The sequence below is a fragment of the Mixophyes fleayi genome, chromosome 2 (genome assembly GCF_038048845.1).
Source record: "Mixophyes fleayi isolate aMixFle1 chromosome 2, aMixFle1.hap1, whole genome shotgun sequence".
Lineage (NCBI taxonomy): Eukaryota > Metazoa > Chordata > Amphibia > Anura > Limnodynastidae > Mixophyes > Mixophyes fleayi.
The window spans coordinates 6,420,394-6,444,085 of record NC_134403.1 but is presented as its reverse complement, the minus strand read 5'-3'; the positions used below and the strand labels follow the sequence as shown (position 1 = coordinate 6,444,085).

General features: G+C 46.2%; 1 protein-coding gene across 1 annotated transcript in view; it reads left to right on the top strand.

Annotated features, from left to right (window-relative positions):
* Window positions 1-23,692, top strand: part of STARD10 (StAR related lipid transfer domain containing 10) — a 42,072-nt gene that overhangs the window by 5,245 nt on the left and 13,135 nt on the right. Inside the window, exon 2 of the mRNA XM_075198348.1 lies at window positions 20,997-21,144. Within this exon, the coding sequence (XP_075054449.1) occupies window positions 20,997-21,144 (148 nt within the window). The remainder of the gene's footprint in view (window positions 1-20,996; window positions 21,145-23,692) is intronic.

The following is a 23,692-nucleotide window of genomic DNA, read 5'->3' as shown; positions in this document are numbered from 1 at the left end:
GAGTGTGTTCGCCTTGCTGAGCAAGTTTATCAGAGTGAGATAGGCTCAGTTTTAGGGGTGTTCGTTGCCCGGTTACTTGCACCCCACAAAAGGACATCTTGGGCGCAGTACTTGCTGGTGGGGCTAGACGGCTCATTGATGTCTACATAAACTAGGAGTTAATATCTGCAAGTGCCCTTATGTCAGTGTCCTCCCATCTATGTCCCAGCTGCTGCAGAACCTCGCTTAGCTGCAGAGCTGTCAGTCATCTCACAGAGTCGTCCAGGAAAAGATTGTGGTCTGTGTGTAGGAATAATCTGCCCTAGCTAGGGGCAGTTTCCTGTGTCTGCAGATCTAACGCTTAGAGCGTCCGCAGCATTTAGCTGCGGGTCACTTAGAGGTCTGGGGTGATTACAAGTTCAGCTCTGAATCATTCCTCCATTATATAAATCCATTATAAAGCCCCGGCTGACTCTCATTTAATGCAAGAAACATACCCCCAGGCTGCAGCCTCTGTGAGAACTGTTCTCACGTGACCTGTGGCTTTCCAGCTGGTGAACTATAAGTCCCAGCATTCTCTGCCAGTCACAACTTCAGGTAGGGGGAACAGTTAAACATTTAGGAGCACTGTGGCAGAGTGGTTAGCAGTGCTGGGGCCATGGGTTTGATTCTGACCTGGGCCCTATCTGTCGGCTCCGATGGGGCAGGGACTGATGTGATTGATGGATATTCTCTGTACAGCGCTGCGTAATATGGGGGCACTGTATAAATTATAATACAGCTATGGCTACGGAGCCCGGCCATGTAGTCTTCCACCCCGGCAGACTGCCTAATCCAGCTCGTTAAGGCTCATTTAAATAATGACTAATTTGTGCTTAATCTGCAGATTGTAAAATCCGATGAAACCCTCCGACCGGACAAACCAGTCTCTGGGGAAATGTGTAAAAAGGCCTAAAACTAACTAGGATTTAGGTTGTGTCATTAATACAAACTATAGAACCAACACAAGAATTAGGACATGTCCAGGATTTACAAGCAGTGCTAACATGTTACAGTGTGGTTGTTGCTGCATAGACTCTTATTTCCCGTATCCTAATGTACTCTTCCTGCGTTTACTAACACATGAGGAGCACATTAACAGTGGCCAGGTGTGACTGTGTCCTACATATCACGTACAAGACAGGACGACCTGCGTTTTATTACAAAGAGCCCTGGAAATAATGGTGTCATGGGTGTTGGCTGTGTGATGCCAGTAATCTCTCCAGCGTCTGTCAGCGGCTCTTCTGTTTACGGGTTACGTGCGGCTTAATCACTCTGGCCATGAAAGCGTTAAGCAGAGTTCACCTGAAAACCGTTTTCCTGGTTATATTTTCCAGTGACTCGGCGTAGAGTCATCATCGTGGTGTTTGGAGAAAGTGCTCAGTAAGTGACTCTCTCTCTTGTGTGCTTTGGCCGAGCAGGAGGATTATACAGGGAACCGGTTCTTCAGCTCCTTGTAAAGTGAATTCTCTACCAAGTGAAACTCTTTCAAATACCTCCTGAAACCACTTCCTGAAACGTGGGCTGCGTGGTGCCGACTCCTTTACCTGTCATTACACCGACTGCCCGAGCCCCTCGTGGGCAGAATGTGGATGTGGAACGCTGAGTACTTGGATTATGGGCTGGTTATCATATATAATACCAAGTGCTGGACCTATATATCAGTAATTCTACCAGTGATGGGCACCGAGATGTTCCTATGCGTGTTGGACACCAAGTACTGGGCCTTAGCAGAGAACTAGCGAGCTGGGGCCCCCGGTGCGGGGAGGAGGGAACCGTGGCCCCCGACCCTCTGCATCTGCCATTATCTCCACTTGCCGCACCAATGGTAATTCCACCACTGGGCCGTAGGGTTGCTGTCCCAGGATGATATTTTAATACAACCCGGGAAATATGATTGCGATAGGGAATGATATTTAACGGGGGACATATACGGCCATTTATCAATAGGCCCCTATATTCCCTGTTACACACTATAGGGACCATTGTATAAGCAGCTGGTTATCCTACCAGTATGTTTTTGGACTGTGGGAGAACACAGAACTGATCGGAGGAGACCCACACAAACATGGGAGAGCTCCAAACACACAGGGACATGGTCAGAATTAAGCTCTGGACCCGCGCACTGTGAGGCAGCAATGCTAACCACTGTGCCACCATGCTGACCTATAAGCACGTGGACTTATGGGTAAACTCTTGGACCATTTGTCACCCTCCCTTTTACACTTCGTTTTGCTCGTTAAAGATTAGAGCTAATCCTGAGACGTCAGTAACTGCGGCATCCCTGACACCCCCCAGGTGTGACCCTTAGACACACGTCAGGATGCTGCCACATGTAGACCTGACAGTAACATGTATGGTACATGCAGAAGGCAGCAGCTCAGACTGGCTGAGCGCTGGGACCTGCGGGGTGAGATCCTGTCTCTGTATACAGCTGTTTCTATGGTTGCATTGTCCCTGGATGAGCCTGTTTGACGGTATCGTGTCTCCTGTATTCTCCAGCGCTCAGCAGGTCACCGCTCCCGGCAGTAGCAGCTGCCAGGGATAACGTGAGACCAGATTGAGGAATATTTTTGGAACCGACGGAAACCTGTGTGGGCGGATTTTCTTGAAATGTTTGGAAAATAACAATCTGTGCTTAGAGGGAAGCGGCCCTGTGTAGAGAGTCTGCAGAGACTGAGTAACCTGTCGCCTGCCAGCTAGAGGGGAACTACAATTCCCAGCAAGCCATGTCAGCTGGAACATGGCATTTTCCAACAGGTGCCATTTGTTCACGTTCATCCGGGGTTACTGCCATGGTAATCGCCAAGTTAGTACCATTTATGTAGAAGGTGGCAGCAGGTGCTCCATGTATGGTACATTCTTTATCCTATCAGTTTACTAGGAAGTAATGATGTCACCAGTGACATCACACTGTACCTTCTGGGGTCACCAGTGACATCACACTGTACCTTCTGGGGTCACCAGTGACATCACACTGTGCCTTGGGAGGTCACCAGTGACATCACACTGTGCCTTGCGAGGTCACCAGTGACATCACACTGTGCCTTGGGAGGTCACCAGTGACATCACACTGTACCTTCTGGGGTCACCAGTGACATCACACTGTGCCTTGCGAGGTCACCAGTGACATCACACTGTGCCTTGGGAGGTCACCAGTGACATCACACTGTACCTTCTGGGGTCACCAGTGACATCACACTGTGCCTTGGGAGGTCACCAGTGACATCACACTGTACCTTCTGGGGTCACCAGTGACATCACACTGTGCCTTGTGAGGTCACCAGTGACATTGCACTGTGCCTTGTGAGGTCACCAGTGACATCGCACTGTGCCTTGGGAGGTCACCAGTGACATCACACTGTGCCTTGTGAGGTCACCAGTGACATCACACTGTGCCTTGTGAGGTCACCAGTGACATCACATTGTGCCTTGTGAGGTCACCAGTGACATCACATTGTGCCTTGTGAGGTCACCAGTGACATCACACTGTGCCTTGGGAGGTCACCAATGACATCGCAGTGAGCCTTGGGAGGTCACCAGTGACATCACACTGTGCCTTGGGAGGTCACCAGTGACATCACACTGTGCCTTGGGAGGTCACCAGTGACATCACACTGTGCCTTGTGAGGTCACCAGTGACATCACATTGTGCCTTGTGAGGTCACCAGTGACATCACACTGTACCTTGCGAGTTCACTAGTGACATCACACTGTGCCTTGTGAGGTCACCAGTGACATCACACTGTGCCTTGGGAGGTCACCAGTGACATCACACTGTGCCTTAGGAGGTCACCAGTGACATCACACTGTACCTTGCGAGTTCACCAGTGACATCACACTGTGCCTTGGGAGGTCACCAGTGACATCACACTGTGCCTTAGGAGGTCACCAGTGACATCACACTGTACCTTGCGAGTTCACCAGTGACATCACACTGTGCCTTGGGAGGTCACCAGTAACATCACACTGTGCCTTAGGAGGTCACCAGTGACATCACACTGCCTTGCGAGGTCACCAATGACATCGCAGTGTGCCTTGTGAGGTCACCAGTGACATCACACTGTGCCTTGGGAGGTCACCAGTGACATCACACTGCCTTGGGAGGTCACCAGTGACATCACACTGTGCCTTGGGAGGTCACCAGTGACATCACACTGTGCCTTGGGAGGTCACCAGTGACATCACACTGTGCCTTGGGAGGTCACCAGTGACATCACACTGTGCCTTGGGAGGTCACCAGTGACATCACACTGTGCCTTGGGAGGTCACCAGTGACATCACACTGTGCCTTGGAAGGTCACCAGTGACATCGCAGTGAGCCTAGTGAGGTCACCAATGACATTGCAGTGAGCCTAGTGAGGTCACCAATGACATCGCAGTGTGCCTTGGGAGGTCACCAGTGACATCACACTGTGCCTTGGGAGGTCACCAGTGACATCACACTGTACCTTGCGAGTTCACCAGTGACATCACACTGTGCCTTGGGAGGTCACCTAAATATTTGTTCAGCCACAAAATGGTCTCACCTCCACGGTGCGTTAGGGAGGGGTCCACGTTACACAGCCCGATCTGCCTCTTACACAAGTTTGTTGCTTTCATGCTGCCATTAAATAAGAAATGATCGGTAATGGGCATCGTTTCCTATCACATGGTGAGAATATTACTAATAATAACCTTCTCCATATTCCCTGATCAATTATTCAGGACTACAATCCATGTGTTATACTGAGAGGATGGCAGTAGCAGGGTGGGGGTGGGGGTGGGGGGGTCCCAGCTCGTTGTTCTTGTTTTCCTGATATAATTGCAGCCCCTCTTCCCTGGAGAACAGGAATAACGTCTTATGAAGAGCCCTTTGCACCTGACTCTCAAACCAGACTGACCGGTCCCAGAACACAGTAACACAACACGTGTCCCTGTAACCCTGCCACACCCGCACTATGTACATTCCAGGTGTCATACCCAATAAGACAATGTAGTCAGCATACAGGACAAGAGAAGTTGTACTTTGCATTTAGCCAATATATATATATATATAAAACACTAGTCTGCACTGTATGCCAGTACAGACAGATGTACGTCATTTCTGTAAAGGAGTAAAAGAAGGTTTTTGGGAGCTGTAAATGCACCTAACACTCCTTGTGAGCCCACTCCTTTGATGTCTGAGTACAGCTGATGTAATAGTATTAACATGTTCATTGCTGTGTTATACTGTTGTCTTGTAACACTTTACACATCTACTAATACAACTTCCTCACTCCAAGTACTGCAACAAAAGTATTTCAGCTGCCTTGTTTGTGATTGGCTGGGAGGCTCATGCCCAGGATTGGAGGTTATCATCACATGATCATCCCACATCCTTATCCTAACTCACACTTTGGCAAGGTATACCCCGGCCATGTCTCCCAGCCAATCATGATCCATACTGTGATATGTGGAGGGGTGTCCATCCTGAAGTGATAATATATTAAGAAAGGTTTACTCCGCTTAGGATTTTTAACAGAGCTTCAGTGGAAAGTCAATGTGTGATGGAGTATTTCCTCCCCTCCCCACCGAAAAACAGCAGCAAACACATCCCACTTCTGTTAAACGATGATTAATAGCATGCTGGTATGGGACAAAGAGTTCAAACACAAAGCATAGCATAGTCAGTTATTCTCTTTAAAACTTGCACAGACGTAATATCCTTGTGTGTGTAAATCTACAAAACTGTGTTACCTAGTAGACTGCACATCTGTCCATTAAGCTCTCTGCATTGCCTGGATTGAATGACCATAGATATTGGAGCTGCCCTACTGAGATGCTTTATAAAGATAACAACTGTCAGTAAATGGAGGAGGACAGATTTGCAGCTCAGATATTACATGGCAGCTATATATCTATAACCTATATATCGGTGTGGTACTAGCTCTCCCTAGCAGGTACTATCCCGTACTAGATATTAGTGCATCTACTTGCGGCACAGGCAATGAGGAGGTTAAGGTACAGGAGCAGAGGTTGCGTTGAGCAGATGTAGCAGAGGATTCAGCGATTGCCTGTAAACAAACACACTGTCCTTAATCTGATGAGATGGGACACAATGATCCTGCGGTCACAGAGGGTATGGGAGAGGAGCACGGATTAGCAGTCTGAGTTCCCCGTGGCATTAAAGGTGCAATTCCTGCTGGTGGGATGGAAAACGAGCTTTTATGAAGACGTTAAGCAGCCAATCATTATCCCCTGTGAGTTCTTTAACATCCCAGCTCTGGAACAACATGTCCTTATCCAGCAGGGACCAGAGTCACTTCCAACAAGAAGCAGATGGAACAAGACTATACTTGCCAACTCTCCCGGAATGTCCGGGAGACTCCGGGATTCCGGGTGGGTCTCCCGGGAGAGTTTGGCAGCCTCCCGCATCTGCCCAGGAATCAAGGCATTTGGCCAAAATGATGCAATTTTCTGATCCCCGCCCCCCGCGCACGCCCACCTCCCCCCGCCAGCTCCCGGACGCGGAGTGCTAGAAGTTGACAAGTATGAACAAGACTGAAAGTGGGCCAGTCACCTCCACACATTGCAGGCAGCCATTTTGTCAGCTGAAACGGCTGCCTCCAACACAGGGCCAGACCGGGACCAAAAATCAGCTCTGGCATTTAACGCACACAGGCCCACATCTGATCCAGGAAATAATAATAATAATAATTACAGTACTTTTTTTCACAATATTTCATTTCTTAACTGTGCGATAAGGATTGAAATGGATCGTTATGAAAATGTGGTGGTTAATAAATATGTCTCTTGGTTCCATATCTGGAAGCGCCTCAGTCCTTCCGGATCAGCCGCCTGCGGACGGGTTATTCAGTGTAACTACAGAAGTAAAGTAACATTGCATCCAGCGCCCTGTGTCATCCCAACATATATTTCCTCCTCTGCACTTGGATGATGTCTTTCTGCAGCAGAGAGGGATAAATAGCGCGGTTACATCCATTTGTGGCTGCTGAGAGTCCCGGCATCTTCTTGAGACATCCATCCGCCGGTTCCCCAGGACTGACGGGTTAGTCTCTGGCCGCCATGAATAATGCAGCAGCTTTTATCCCCTTATGGTAAGTGCTGCCTCCACTGTGGACACCCAGATAATAACTGGATAAACGTAGGGACTATAGGAGGTTGTACTGCTACAGTATGTGGTGCAGCCAGGGATCCCGGCCTTACCTGAATATTCCTGACACTGCTCAGAAACAGGGTCTGTGTCCTGGATTATGGAGACCGGGATTTAACCCTGCACTGTCCAGAGGGGAGAGCACACCCGTTGCACGGAGATGGGAGCCATACTGATACTCTACTGACTAACGGAGCAGATATATAATTTTGCTTGCAGAGAGCTAGCCTGAAAGGCTTGCACTTCAATTCATTCAGCTACGTAGTCACTGAATGAATTGAACATAGTCGCTTCCACTGTTTCCTAGAAACGTCAGTGATTCCAGATACAGGTGCGATTTTTGTCTGTTAATAATCCCCATTTTTTCCCCCCACATTATTTGGATTGACAGTCCAAATCTGGGTATGTGGTTGCGCTACGTATGCGCACATCTGCAGAGACTGGTGAACTCTTACTGCTCCGGGCCCGGTAAGTGTAGCTCAGCTGCTCCCGTGAATTTTGTCCCCTAAATACCATCAATACCTGATTTTTAAAAACCAGACTTTATCGCCGCAGTCCTCATTATAGACAGACCTCTGTGCATGAGAAACAGATCAAAAGTGATCCTGATTTTATCTATGTATAAAAGCTTGGCCCTTACCCCTATACATCTCTCTTACCATTGCTCCCGCGGAGGGCCCGTTGTGCTAACACCCTCTGTTTTTATTGGCTCATAGCTCTCCATTTCCTGCCTGCACTGAACTCCAATAGGCTGCCTGCATCAGTGAACTACCCAACGGTGTTATACGCTATAGGAGAGGTGTTTTACACTAGTCACTATGAAGAAGGCGGTGTGCGCTAGCCACAAGTACAGGAAGTATGAACTGTATACTAGCCCCAGTACATATTTTGTATTGTATACTAGCCACCGTAACCTGGTTTGTATTGTGTCCTAGCCACCGGAACATGCTTTGTATTGTATACTAGCCACCAGAACTTGTATACTAGCCACCGTAACCTAATTTTTATTGTGTCCTAGCCACCGGAACATGGTTTGTATTGTATACTAGCCACCGTGTCAGACGCTGTCCCCGCAGTTCCGCTGCTGCCAGGGACGACCGCCCCAACTCTCCTCAGCTGCTTAATGGGACATGGTCTTCCTGTCTCCGTCCGTTCTATGCACAGTCGCATCCCCGTTGCCTCGCAGCAGGGACGCTTCTCAGTAGTATCAGCAGTCAGTGCTGACCGCCCAATTCTCCTTATCAGGAGCTCTTGTCTCTCCTCAGCTCTAATCAGGTGCTCCCTGCCTCCATGTAAACCAGCCAGAGTATTAGGCTCACACCTGAGCGCCAGCACACCGGTACCTGCATTCTGTTACCTGTATACCTGATTAACTCAGCTTGGAGGTGTTGCCTATAGCAACCAATCCGATCCTACCCATTATTTTATAGAATGAGCTAAATAAATAACTATAATCTGATTGGTTGCTATGGTCCACGCCTCCTCTTTTCCTTTTTAGAAGGTGTGATACCTTTACCCCCCGTCATTGTGGATGTAGCCGTAAGTATAATGGCCACTGAAGAAGTGAGCAGATAGTGAGAATTACACCAAGGATACAAGAGAAATTGTACTGAGCATTTGGTCAATATTAAAAATGGGGACATTTTCAGGGACAAATTTTTAAACCCGGTGACTGCTCCAGAATACTTAGGGACAGTTAACAACACACTGGTTTAAAACTTGCAGTAGCCTGAATAACATAACTAGATGTACTACAGTAAGCCGTCCTTAGTAATGAAGGGGTTAAGCGTCTATCTGTGTTTGCTCAAGGTTGAAAGAGGATGTGAGTGGAATAAAATACTTCATATGTAATAGACACATGCCACACGGGACACGTGACGCAGCCGTGACTTCAAGGACAGCGAGATATATAGCAGTTATCTCTCCCATACAGATGTCCATCAATCCCGTCTGCTGGCTCTGAAAGGGTTAATGCATCCTGAATCTACTGGTTAATCGAGATTATAATGGTCACTTTATAACTCTGTCCTGCACGTTAATTTGCATTGGTTATGGAAGGTAATGCGCTGCTCCAGCTGTGGAACTACAGATCCCAGCAGTTACAAGGTGCCTATGGCGTATGGAAACCAGAGCAGATGGTTCTCTTATTAATGGCTGAAAGTTAAAATATGTGATTTAATTCAAGAATTGAGATAATGTGTATTTCTCCCAGTAGGAGCCCCGGCTCCATCATGTAGTATCTGATCCTGTAGTGGGAGGAGATGGTTATAAAGCGCGTAGAAGTGCCAGCTTCTGATTGGACGGCCACATGTATGGATGTGCGCTGTACTGTCAGCTATGGTCCCCAGTATAAGTCTGCTGTTCCAGGGTTACTTCTTCGCTTTTCTCGTTTTAAAATTTGTTTAAGGTTCCCATAGAAATGTTTTCATTTTTTTTTAAAAAAAAATATTTAAACAATTACCACAATATTGTTAATTAATATAAAAGTATTTTAACCGTGTTTGCTGTAAGAGGTTCACTATTTGCAATAAAAGAAGAACACATTTTTGAATCTTAACTCGTGCGAACTGGTATCAACACTTTCAGAAACGGTCGCAAAACATGCTCAACGTTCTCTGTTTGTTCTAAGATTCAAGTGATACCAACAAATACTTCAATCTTAGAACCGATTTGTCGAATCGCTTGGACAATCGAACTGAGACTGGTTTGAGCCAGAGCCATCTTAACAACATTATGGGCCCCCGGGCAAAGCAGTGCCCCGGGGCCCCTACATATATATATATATATATATATATATATATATATATATATATATATATATATATAGATATTGATATATACAGTGACCCTTGAAGGTATTTTTTGCAGGTTTTTTTTTTTTTTGCTGGATTATTTATTCTAACTAAGAGCCCTGGTTATGGGGCCCCCTTGCCCGTTGAGCCCCCGGGCACCTGCCCATCGTGCCCAGTGGAAAAGATGGCCCTAGTTTGAGCATCTCTAGCTGTAATCGTGGGGGGAACGTGAGGTTATAACCCCCCACCTTCTCTGTTCCCAACAATGTATTTGTTTTTTAAACAGTTAATGCCATAATGGACATTAATTGGGAGGCACGGTGACTCAGTGGTTAGCACTTCTGCCTCTCAGCACTGGGGTCTTGAGTTCAATTCTCGACCATGGTGTTATCTGTGTGGAGTTTGTTTGTTTGTCCCCGTGTTTGCGTGGGTTTCCTCCGGGTGCTCCGGTTTCCTCCCACACTCCAAAAACATACAGACCCTAGTGTCTGTCTGTGTGTGTGTATATATTAGGGAATTTAGACTGTAAGCTCCAATGGGCAGGGACTGATGTGAGTTCTCTGTACAGCGCTGCGGAATCAGTGGCGCTATATAAATAAATGGTGATGATGATAATGAAGTTGATACTGAGGCATGTGGGTACTCTCACGGGGTCATGGTCAAAAATGTTATTCAAGTTGGGCTTTAACTAGCGGCAGTAATCTGCTTCACTTCTCTGTGATCCGCAGTTACCAGTCAGCTTCCCAGGACAAACATCACAAGTGTCATATGGTTTTATTGCTGTGTCCTGGACAGATAATGCACCATGCCCCCCAGCCCTTCCTCTCCCCCTCCCCGATATGAAGCCATTACCAGCCTCTTCTCCCTGCTGGGATCCTCCCGGATTAGCCACAGCTGCAGCACACACAGAGTTAAGTGTTTCATGTACTCAGCATCACTGTTGCTTAGTAACTGGGAGCATCGCTCTCACTGCCCGACAACATCTCCTCCGTAGGGACGGACCTAGCGCCGGGGGACCGGTGCCTGCGTGCCGCAAAAAGGCACTGGGTGCTGCGCCGGCACCAGCAATGACAGTGGTTTATTATAATAACGCAGACACAGGAGATGTAATCCTGGCTCTGTGGTGAAGTTATTTTCCTCCCTCACAGAGCACAGGACAGACGTCCACATGACGCGTTTCACGCGGGACTCTGGGGCTGATTTATTAAAGGGCGTAAAGCCTTATATCTGACAAAAACAGGAGTCCACAGTCACCATTTCTAAGTCCTTGGGGTCAATTTATCAATCTGCGGGTCTGGAAAAGTGAAGATGTTGCCTATAGCAACCAATCAGATTCTAGTTGTCATTGTATAGAATGTACTAAATGATGATAACTGGAATCTGATTGGTTGCTACAGGCAACATCTCCACTTTTTCAAACCCGTAGTTTGATACACTTACCCTCTTGAGTTAAATAACATTTATGACATTATGCTGTGGTTTCCGAACTCCAGAGATCGGCACCTTGTTACTCTCTGACGTCCAGAGCTTTGCGGAATTAGTGGTGCTATATAAATTGATGATGATGATGATATATCTGTGTATGATCTCTCACATATAAACAGTCGTGCTTTACATCCTCTTGTCCGTTGATGCCATAATTCATACTTGCCTACTTTAAGGCAGTGAAATCCGGGAGATCCCGAACAGGGGGCGTGATTAGAGGGTGGGAGGGGGTGGGGCGCGGTCAATCTCGTTATTTTGGCCCCGCCCCCTCGACGGAAATGATGATTTGTCGCGGTGCGGGACCAAAATCACGAATCGCTTTATTTTGCCCAGGTAATTATGGGATGCGGGAGACCGACCCAGATTTCTGGAGTCTCCCGGACATTCCGGGAGAGTTGACAAGTATGTCCATATATTACTACATCTCATGGACAATGTGGAATTAATTTCCCGTATTTGTATATTACTGAGAGCGATTTCATGTAACCATTACTGCGACGTGAAAGTGACATCCTCCCGCGGACTCCACGTAGCAGCTGGTCCCGTATCCTCAGGGCAGCTGAAGTGTCAGCTCTGCGGGGCACATTTTGTGTATATCTATAGATTGATGACAGGTGTTGAGGGGGCTTCGAGCTGCAGGATATACAGAGATACAGCACAGAGGTCTCCCGTCCTCCGGCCGGCGCTCTATGTCTCCCAGTCTATACTGGAGAAATAATGATATATAACCTGTCCCACGTCTGTGTCCTACACTAAGGGTTCCCATGGTCACATTAAGTTTATTTGTTGTATGTGTCTTCCTTCATCTTTTACTACATACATCGCTACCTTCCATTCCTGCTTCTTATCCAGGTACCAATATAATCTGGCAGAGTTGCCCTGAGATAAGATCTGCTGTCTGGAATCAGCTGTATCTAGAGATAAGGGCGATGGGGGGTTGTATATTATATACCCAGGGGGTTGGATCTTCTATACCAGCGGTTCACAACCTATGGTACATGTGCCCTCTAGGGCAGCGTTCAGAGAACTTTTTTACCTTTTACCCCCAAACATATTTAGATAGGCCGACGTTACCCCCTTGATATGAAAGGAATAAAATCATAGATTATTATTCAAATTCAAAATTTTATTGAATCTATTCAAAATTTCTTTGAAAGCTTCAACTTCAAAACTTCAGGTTTTGGAGAAATGATGTTGCTTCATTTTTGATACAAGAGCATTAATATTGGGGCATTTTGATGTCAGAGCAATTTGGATACAGTCTTCAGCGTCCAATCGATTTCTCTGTTTTGTTTTTATGTTTGTTACAGTGGAAAATCCTTGTTCACAAAGGTAGGTTGTTGCAAAAGGCAGCAACTTTTTGACTGCCTCCTCATGTGCAATTTTGATGATTTTGCAGCTGTTGACATCCAAAAATATGACAGATCTGCTTTGTTTTCAAATGCAATACGTGCTTCATTATTACATCGAAGCTCAAAGGTGCCTCTGCCAACCCTTGAGGCTCTTCTGGTACAACAGCAATGTCACATTTAAAGGGGTCTACAATCCAACTGACAGCATGTGAATCGGCAGCATTACCCCCAGGAATTTCATTTTTACCCCATTTGGGGTAATTTACCCCTGTTCCCTGACCACTGCTCTGGGGTTACTTCAGACAAGGTCCAGGCTTCCAACTGAGAATTATATTATTAGAGTGTAATAGAATTAATTAAATATATTGAAAACAAATTAGAATTAAATAGTTTGACACATTTAAACACATAACAGATGTCTCTACATTTATACATGTTAGGGGTCCTTGGACTAAATTTGAACATTTTTGAGGGATAATTTTATTGACACAATACGGGTCACTTGGCAAAGGTTTACCATCATACGTGGGCTGATGACTGAAAACGATTTAGAAAGTCTATCTGCCCACAAGACTGCGCGGCCTCCCTCGCGGGGTCCCACCACAGTGCGCTCAGCTACAGAGGGTCACTTTCCCCGGCAGCGTTAGACTGGCTGTGAAAATTTTTTTGCTCTCCATTGCAGGATTTTTGCCCTAGCATGATAAATAGCAGCGGTGCTATATTTTATATCACTGCGATATACAGCGATACAAAATTGTAATTACTACCGTCCACAAGCCACCAATGATAGAGAGACCCGATAATGCGCCCACCAGCACTAACGGTGTAATTCACCCTGTACAGGTAACTGTACCCACGTCATCCTACCACCTGTGACTCTGAGAGCTCTCCCACGTTTTATGACATCATCCACGTTACGGTCAAACACCCGAACACTGTAGGCCGTCCGCACAGGTGCGTGGCTCCATGTCTGTACACTGTGGTCATCCGCAGGAGCTGGGTTATACAATGTCTGTGTAATCCAGGGATTAATGATCCCATATCAATGTAGGACTCTAGCGATAATCTGTTTATATCCGTGTAACCCTGTCCTCTGCGTTCACCTAATCTTGTCTGGTATTAGGACTGCGAGAGAGACATTCACATCATAATCTGGATTTGTGGTATCTGTTTCCTTGTAAACAATGTGTACATGGGATATAATGTACGGGCAGAACATGATACGGTATAAACCTTTTTCTGTTTCCCAGTACGAGAACATATCTCTGTGAATCTGCATTTATATCTTAGATGGGAAATTCAGCTGAAATATGTGACTATGATCTGAAATGGCACCAAGATATTAAAGAAACTTTTGTGACTCTGCAGTATGTCCAGGACCCCTGTAATACCCGCTGTACCCTGGCCTGGACCCTGTGTTATCTTACTCCGAGTCTTGTTTAATTTGAGAATATAAGCCTCGTTCTGTATGATAAGTGGCCTTTGAAGGAGTGTACTGACCAACTCTCCCCCGGATAGATGAACTGAAGTCCCGGGAGAGCCGGGCACCCTCCTGAAACCTGCCCGCTTCTTAATGACATGGGAGGGACAGGGGGCATCAATGACAAGATTGTGAGGGGTGGGGCCAAATGGCGAAAGTCACCCCGTCACACCCCACAGAACATGCCACCTGTCCTCCCCTCTGGGATCTCTTGGAGGGGAGGTAAATAAAGTTGGCAAGTGTGGCATTCCTTCATCATCTGACTATAAAGCTGGTCTGTCTGCACCTGATGGACGCGAGTATCTCTCTCTCTCTCTCTCTATATATATATATATATATATATATATATATATATATATATATATATGCCTAGTGGCGTGTGTTAGACTGTCTGTGTGTGTGGAAAAAATAAAACCAAGCTGCAGCGCCACCTGCTTGGCGGAGTTATACACTGACCTACTAAATTCTTAGTGTGTGTGGAAAAAAAAATTCAGAAAGGGCTGAAATTTGGTATACTAAGATGTTTTTAATTTGTTAATTTAATTTGTTAATTGTTAAAAGTGTTTATAAAGATTTTAAAAAAATATATATATATTTCTTGAAGGAGAAGTGACAGTTGGGAGTGGTTGGTGGTTGCCGGGGGTGACAGTGGGGAGTGGTTGGTGGTTGCCGGTGGTGACAGAGCAAGAGGAGTGTGATACTCAGGACCGCTGAGAGAGATCCCTGTGTCTGGATAGACATCTGGATAGATGTGGCGATAAAGATGAAGGATGTGACGATGAAGATGAAGGATGAGGTGATGAAGAAAAATGATGAGGTGGTGACATGTGGACAAAACCACGTTAAAAAAGGCGCTTGCGTCGGGAAGTAACGCTCTTCCCCTGAGGAGGCCTGGGCTAGGTCCAAATGCATGACAAGACCCTTTTTAACACCTTAAGTAGCTTGATTTGACTAGAATGCATGAGTATCATGCACGGGTTAACTTGTTATATATAATAATATCTGGAATATGCAGATTTATCCTCTGTAAATCATCACTACATCGTCATCATCATCTGATCAGTATAATGCATCATGTGGAATCATTTCTCCCCACTTACTGATTCATGTTATTGACAATATTAATACTTATTATAATTCTTATCATTGTTAATATGGTGCCAACATATCACACAGTGATCTACAATTCATTTAATACCTGCTGCAGAGGAGCTTACAATTTAATTCTCCTGCCACAAACACACGATCAAACATACGTTTTATCAGAAGCCAGGTAACCGCTGGGGGATAACCCCACGTACACCGGGCAACATACATTTACCACGCAGACGGCACCCTGCTCACATATCAACCGCGACATTACTAACACGTTACTCACCTGTCCCCGGCATTACTAACCACGTTACTCACCTGTCCCAGCAATACTAACCACGTTACTCACCTGTCCCCGGCATTAATAACCACGTTACTCACCTGTCCCCGGCATTAATAACCACGTTACTCACCTGTCCCCGGCATTACTAACCACGGTACTCACCTGTCCCCAGCATTACTAACCACGTTACTCACATGTCCCCGGCATTACTAACCACGTTACTCACCTGTCCCAGCAATACTAACCACGTTACTCACCTGTCCCCGGCATTAATAACCACGTTACTCACCTGTCCCCGGCATTACTAACCACGTTACTCACCTGTCCCCGGCATTAATAACCACGTTACTCACCTGTCCCCGGCATTACTAACCACGGTACTCACCTGTCCCCGGCATTACTAACCACGTTACTCACATGTCCCCGGCATTACTAACCACGTTACTCACCTGTCCCCGTCATTACTAACCACGTTACTCACATGTCCCCGGCATTACTAACCACGTTACTCACCTGTCCCCGGCATTACTAACCACGTTACTCACCTGTCCCCGGCATTACAAACCACGTTACTCACCTGTCCCTGGCATTACTAACCACGTTACTCACATGTCCCCTGCATTACTAACCACGTTACTCACATGTCCCCGGCATTACTAACCACGTTACTCACCTGTCCCCGGCATTACTAACCACGTTACTCACCTGTCCCCGGCATTACAAACCACGTTACTCACCTGTCCCTGGCATTACTAACCACGTTACTCACATGTCCCCTGCATTACTAACTACGTTACTCACATGTCCCCGGAATTACTATCCACGTAACTCACCTGTCCCCGGCATTACTAACCACGTTACTCACATGTCCCCGGCATTACTATCCACGTTACTCACCTGTCTCCGGCATTACTAACCACGTTACTCACCTGTCCCCGGCATTACAAACCACGTTACTCACCTGTCCCCGGCATTACTAACCACGTTACTCACCTCTGCCGGCATTACTAACCACGTTACTCACCTGTCCCCGGCATTACTAACCACGTTACTCACATGTCCCCGGCATTACTATCCACGTAACTCACCTGTCTCCGGCATTACTAACCACGTTACTCACCTGTCCCCGGCATTACAAACCACGTTACTCACCTGTCCCGGCATTACTAACCACGTTACTCACCTGTCCCGGCATTACTAACCACGTTACTCACCTGTCCCCGGCATTACTAACCACGTTACTCACCTGTCCCGGCATTACTAACCACGTTACTCGCCTGTCCCCGGCATTACTAACCACGTTACTCGCCTGTCCCCGGCATTACTAACCACGTTACTCACCTGTCCCGGCATTACTAACCACGTTACTCACCTGTCCCGGCATTACTAACCACGTTACTCACCTGTCCCGGCATTACTAACCACGTTACTCACCTGTCCCGGCATTACTAACCACGTTACTCACCTGTCCCCGGCATTACTAACCACGTTACTCACCTGTCCCCGGCATTACTAACCACGTTACTCACCTGTCCCGGCATTACTAACCACGTTACTCACCTGTCCCGGCATTACTAACCACGTTACTCACCTGTCCCGGCATTACTAACCACGTTACTCACCTGTCCCGGCATTACTAACCACGTTACTCACCTGTCCCCGGCATTACTAACCACGTTACTCACCTGTCCCCGGCATTACTAACCACGTTACTCACCTGTCCCGGCATTACTAACCACGTTACTCACCTGTCCCGGCATTACTAACCACGTTACTCACCTGTCCCCGGCATTACTAACCACGTTACTCACCTGTCCCGGCATTACTAACCACGTTACTCACCTGTCCCGGCATTACTAACCACGTTACTCACCTGTCCCGGCATTACTAACCACGTTACTCACCTGTCCCCGGCATTACTAACCACGTTACTCACCTGTCCCCGGCATTACTAACCACGTTACTCACCTGTCCCCGGCATTACTAACCACGTTACTCACCTGTCCCGGCATTACTAACCACGTTACTCACCTGTCCCGGCATTACTAACCACGTTACTCACCTGTCCCCGGCATTACTAACCACGTTACTCACCTGTCCCGGCATTACTAACCACGTTACTCACCTGTCCCGGCATTACTAACCACGGTACTCACCTGTCCCCGGCATTACTAACCACGGTACTCACCTGTCCCGGCATTACTAACCACGGTACTCACCTGTCCCGGCATTACTAACCACGGTACTCACCTGTCCCCGGCATTACTAACCACGTTACTCGCCTGTCCCCGGCATTACTAACCACGTTACTCACCTGTCCCCGGCATTACTAACCACGTTACTCACCTGTCCCCGGCATTACTAACCACGTTACTCACCTGTCCCCGGCATTACTAACCACGTTACTCACCTGTCCCCGGCATTACTAACCACGTTACTCACCTGTCCCGGCATTACTAACCACGTTACTCACCTGTCCCGGCATTACTAACCACGTTACTCACCTGTCCCGGCATTACTAACCACGTTACTCACCTGTCCCGGCATTACTAACCACGTTACTCACCTGTCCCGGCATTACTAACCACGTTACTCACCTGTCCCCGGCATTACTAACCACGTTACTCACCTGTCCCCGGCATTACTAACCACGTTACTCACCTGTCCCGGCATTACTAACCACGTTACTCACCTGTCCCGGCATTACTAACCACGTTACTCACCTGTCCCCGGCATTACTAACCACGTTACTCACCTGTCCCGGCATTACTAACCACGTTACTCACCTGTCCCGGCATTACTAACCACGTTACTCACCTGTCCCCGGCATTACTAACCACGTTACTCACCTGTCCCCGGCATTACTAACCACGTTACTCACCTGTCCCCGGCATTACTAACCACGTTACTCACCTGTCCCCGGCATTACTAACCACGTTACTCACCTGTCCCGGCATTACTAACCACGTTACTCACCTGTCCCGGCATTACTAACCACGTTACTCACCTGTCCCCGGCATTACTAACCACGTTACTCACCTGTCCCGGCATTACTAACCACGTTACTCGCCTGTCCCCGGCATTACTAACCACGTTACTCGCCTGTCCCCGGCATTACTAACCACGTTACTCGCCTGTCCCGGCATTACTAACCACGTTACTCACCTGTCCCGGCATTACTAACCACGTTACTCACCTGTCCCGGCATTACTAACCACGTTACTCACCTGTCCCGGCATTACTAACCACGTTACTCACCTGTCCCCGGCATTACTAACCACGTTACTCACCTGTCCCCGGCATTACTAACCACGTTACTCACCTGTCCCGGCATTACTAACCACGTTACTCACCTGTCCCGGCATTACTAACCACGTTACTCACCTGTCCCGGCATTACTAACCACGTTACTCACCTGTCCCGGCATTACTAACCACGTTACTCACCTGTCCCCGGCATTACTAACCACGTTACTCACCTGTCCCCGGCATTACTAACCACGTTACTCACCTGTCCCCGGCATTACTAACCACGTTACTCGCCTGTCCCCGGCATTACTAACCACGTTACTCACCTGTCCCGGCATTACTAACCACGTTACTCACCTGTCCCGGCATTACTAACCACGTTACTCACCTGTCCCGGCATTACTAACCACGTTACTCACCTGTCCCGGCATTACTAACCACGTTACTCACCTGTCCCCGGCATTACTAACCACGTTACTCACCTGTCCCCGGCATTACTAACCACGTTACTCACCTGTCCCGGCATTACTAACCACGTTACTCACCTGTCCCGGCATTACTAACCACGTTACTCACCTGTCCCGGCATTACTAACCACGTTACTCACCTGTCCCGGCATTACTAACCACGTTACTCACCTGTCCCCGGCATTACTAACCACGTTACTCACCTGTCCCGGCATTACTAACCACGTTACTCACCTGTCCCCGGCATTACTAACCACGGTACTCACCTGTCCCGGCATTACTAACCACGGTACTCACCTGTCCCCGGCATTACTAACCACGTTACTCACCTGTCCCGGCATTACTAACCACGTTACTCACCTGTCCCGGCATTACTAACCACGGTACTCACCTGTCCCCGGCATTACTAACCACGGTACTCACCTGTCCCGGCATTACTAACCACGGTACTCACCTGTCCCGGCATTACTAACCACGTTACTCACATGTCCCGGCATTACTAACCACGTTACTCACCTGTCCCGGCATTACTAACCACGGTACTCACCTGTCCCGGCATTACTAACCACGTTACTCACCTGTCCCGGCATTACTAACCACGGTACTCACCTGTCCCGGCATTACTAACCACGTTACTCGCCTGTCCCCGGCATTACTAACCACGTTACTCACCTGTCCCCGGCATTACACCCGCTAGTAAGGAAAGGGTTGAGGTCTATAAGATCTGTATTATGCTGCTGTTACAGAGACAGATATATGGAAACCTCTATAATATGACATCTGCAATAACCCTGAGGTTCTTACTGTACATCTCCCGCGTCTCAATCAGTTCTCTGATTATTAGCACCTACGGAGAGATAGACGGTGCTGGGCCAGAAAGATACAAAGATGTTTATAATATAGTAACACAAACCTGGTGTAATAAGTTACCTACAGTGCAGCACAGACTGGTGCACAACGAAAGGTGCTGTAACCCAGAGCAACAAACATGGCGGAGTCCGGTCTATACTGTGTGATTATATATAACGGGTCTATACTGTGTGATTATATATAACGGGTCTATACTGTGTGATTATATATAATAGGTCTATACTGTGTGATTATATATAACGGGTCTATACTGTGTGATTATATATAATAGGTCTATACTGTGTGATTATATATAACGGGTCTATACTGTGTGATTATATATAATAGGTCTATACTGTGTGATTATATATAATAGGTCTATACTGTGTGATTATATATAACGGGTCTATACTGTGTGATTATATATAATAGGTCTATACTATGTGATTATATATAACGGGTCTATACTGTGTGATTATATATAATAGGTCTATACTGTGTGATTATATATAACAGGTCTATACTGTGTGATTATATATAACGGGTCTATACTGTGTGATTATATATAACGGGTCTATACTGTGTGATTATATATAACGGGTCTATACTGTGTGATTATATATAACGGGTCTATACTGTGTGATTATATATAACGGGTCTATACTGTGTGATTATATATAACGGGTCTATACTGTGTGATTATATATAACGGGTCTATACTGTATGATTATATATAACGGGTCTATACTGTGTGATTAACAGGATATTATACTCTCCCTTTTCTGATCTCTGCAGTGTCGGATGGAATGTAAGGACGTCTCCGCTGAAGTCCTCTATGATGTTCTACACGATGTGGAATATCGCAAGAAATGGGACACTAACGTCATTGAGACTTTCGATATTGGGAAACTTACAGTCAATGCAGACATTGGATACTACGCATGTAAGCATATTACAGAGGTGTGAGTGGATACTACACATGTAAGCATATTACAGAGATGTGAGTGGATGCTACGCATGTAAGCATATTACAGAGGTGTGAGTGGATGCTACGCATGTAAGAATATTACAGAGCTGTGAGTGGATGCTACGCATGTAAGCTTATTACAGAGGTGAGAGTGGATACTACACATGTAAGCATATTACAGAGCTGTGAGTGGATACTACACATGTAAGCATATTACAGAGATGTGAGTGGATACTACGCATGTAAGCATATTACAGAGCTGTGAGTGGATACTACACATGTAAGCATATTACAGAGGTGAGAGTGGATACTACACATGTAAGAATATTACAGAGGTGTGAGTGGATACTACACATGTAAGCATATTACAGAGGTGTGAGCGGATACTACACATGTAAGCATATTACAGAGGTGAGAGTGGATACTACGCATGTAAGCATATTACAGAGGTGTGAGTGGATACTACACATGTAAGCATATTACAGAGGTGTGAGTGGATACTACACATGTAAGAATATTACAGAGGTGTGAGTGGATACTACACATGTAAGAATATTACAGAGCTGTGAGTGGATACTACACATGTAAGAATATTACAGAGCTGTGAGTGGATACTACACATGTAAGAATATTACAGAGGAGTGAGTGGATACTACACATGTAAGCATATTACAGAGCTGTGAGTGGATACTACGCATGTAAGCATATTACAGAGGTGTGAGTGGATACTACACATGTAAGCATATTACAGAGGTGTGAGTGGATACTACGCATGTAAGAATATTACAGAGGTGTGAGTGGATACTACGCATGTAAGCATATTACAGAGGTGTGAGTGGATACTACACATGTAAGCATATTACAGAGGTGAGAGTGGATACTACGCATGTAAGCATATTACAGAGGTGTGAGTGGATACTACACATGTAAGAATATTACAGAGGTGAGAGTGGATACTACACATGTAAGCATATTACAGAGGTGTGAGTGGATACTACACATGTAAGAATATTACAGAGGTGTGAGTGGATACTACACATGTAAGAATATTACAGAGGTGTGAGTGGATACTACACATGTAAGAATATTACAGAGCTGTGAGTGGATACTACACATGTAAGCATATTACAGAGCTGTGAGTGGATACTACACATGTAAGCTTATTACAGAGCTGTGAGTGGATACTACACATGTAAGCATATTACAGAGGTGTGAGTGGATACTACGCATGTAAGCATATTACAGAGGAGTGAGTGGATACTACGCATGTAAGCATATTACAGAGGTGAGAGTGGATACTACGCATGTAAGCTTATTACAGAGCTGTGAGTGGATACTACACATGTAAGCTTATTACAGAGCTGTGAGTGGATACTACACATGTAAGCATATTACAGAGGTGTGAGTGGATACTACGCATGTAAGCATATTACAGAGGAGTGAGTGGATACTACGCATGTAAGCATATTACAGAGGTGTGAGTGGATACTACGCATGTAAGCATATTACAGAGCTGTGAGTGGATACTACACATGTAAGCATATTACAGAGCTGTGAGTGGATACTACACATGTAAGAATATTACAGAGGTGTGAGTGGATACTACACATGTAAGCATATTACAGAGGTGTGAGTGGATACTACACATGTAAGCATATTACAGAGGTGTGAGTGGATACTACACATGTAAGCATATTACAGAGGAGTGAGTGGATACTACGCATGTAAGCATATTACAGAGGTGTGAGTGGATACTACGCATGTAAGCATATTACAGAGGTGAGAGTGGATACTACACATGTAAGCATATTACAGAGGTGTGAGTGGATACTACACATGTAAGCATATTACAGAGGTGTGAGTGGATACTACACATGTAAGCATATTACAGAGGAGTGAGTGGATACTACGCATGTAAGCATATTACAGAGGTGTGAGTGGATACTACGCATGTAAGCATATTACAGAGGTGAGAGTGGATACTACACATGTAAGCATATTACAGAGGTGTGAGTGGATACTACACATGTAAGCATATTACAGAGCTGTGAGTGGATACTACGCATGTAAGAATATTACAGAGGAGTGAGTGGATACTACACATGTAAGCATATTACAGAGCTGTGAGTGGATACTATGCATGTAAGCATATTACAGAGGTGAGAGTAGATACTACGCATGTAAGCATATTACAGAGATGTGAGTGGATACTACACATGTAAGCATATTACAGAGCTGTGAGTGGATACTACACATGTAAGCATATTACAGAGCTGTGAGTGGATACTACACATGTAAGCATATTACAGAGCTGTGAGTGGATACTACACATGTAAGAATATTACAGAGGTGTGAGTGGATACTACACATGTAAGCATATTACAGAGGTGTGAGTGGATACTACGCATGTAAGCATATTACAGAGGTGTGAGTGGATACTACACATGTAAGCATATTACAGAGGTGTGAGTGGATACTACGCATGTAAGAATATTACAGAGGAGTGAGTGGATACTACACATGT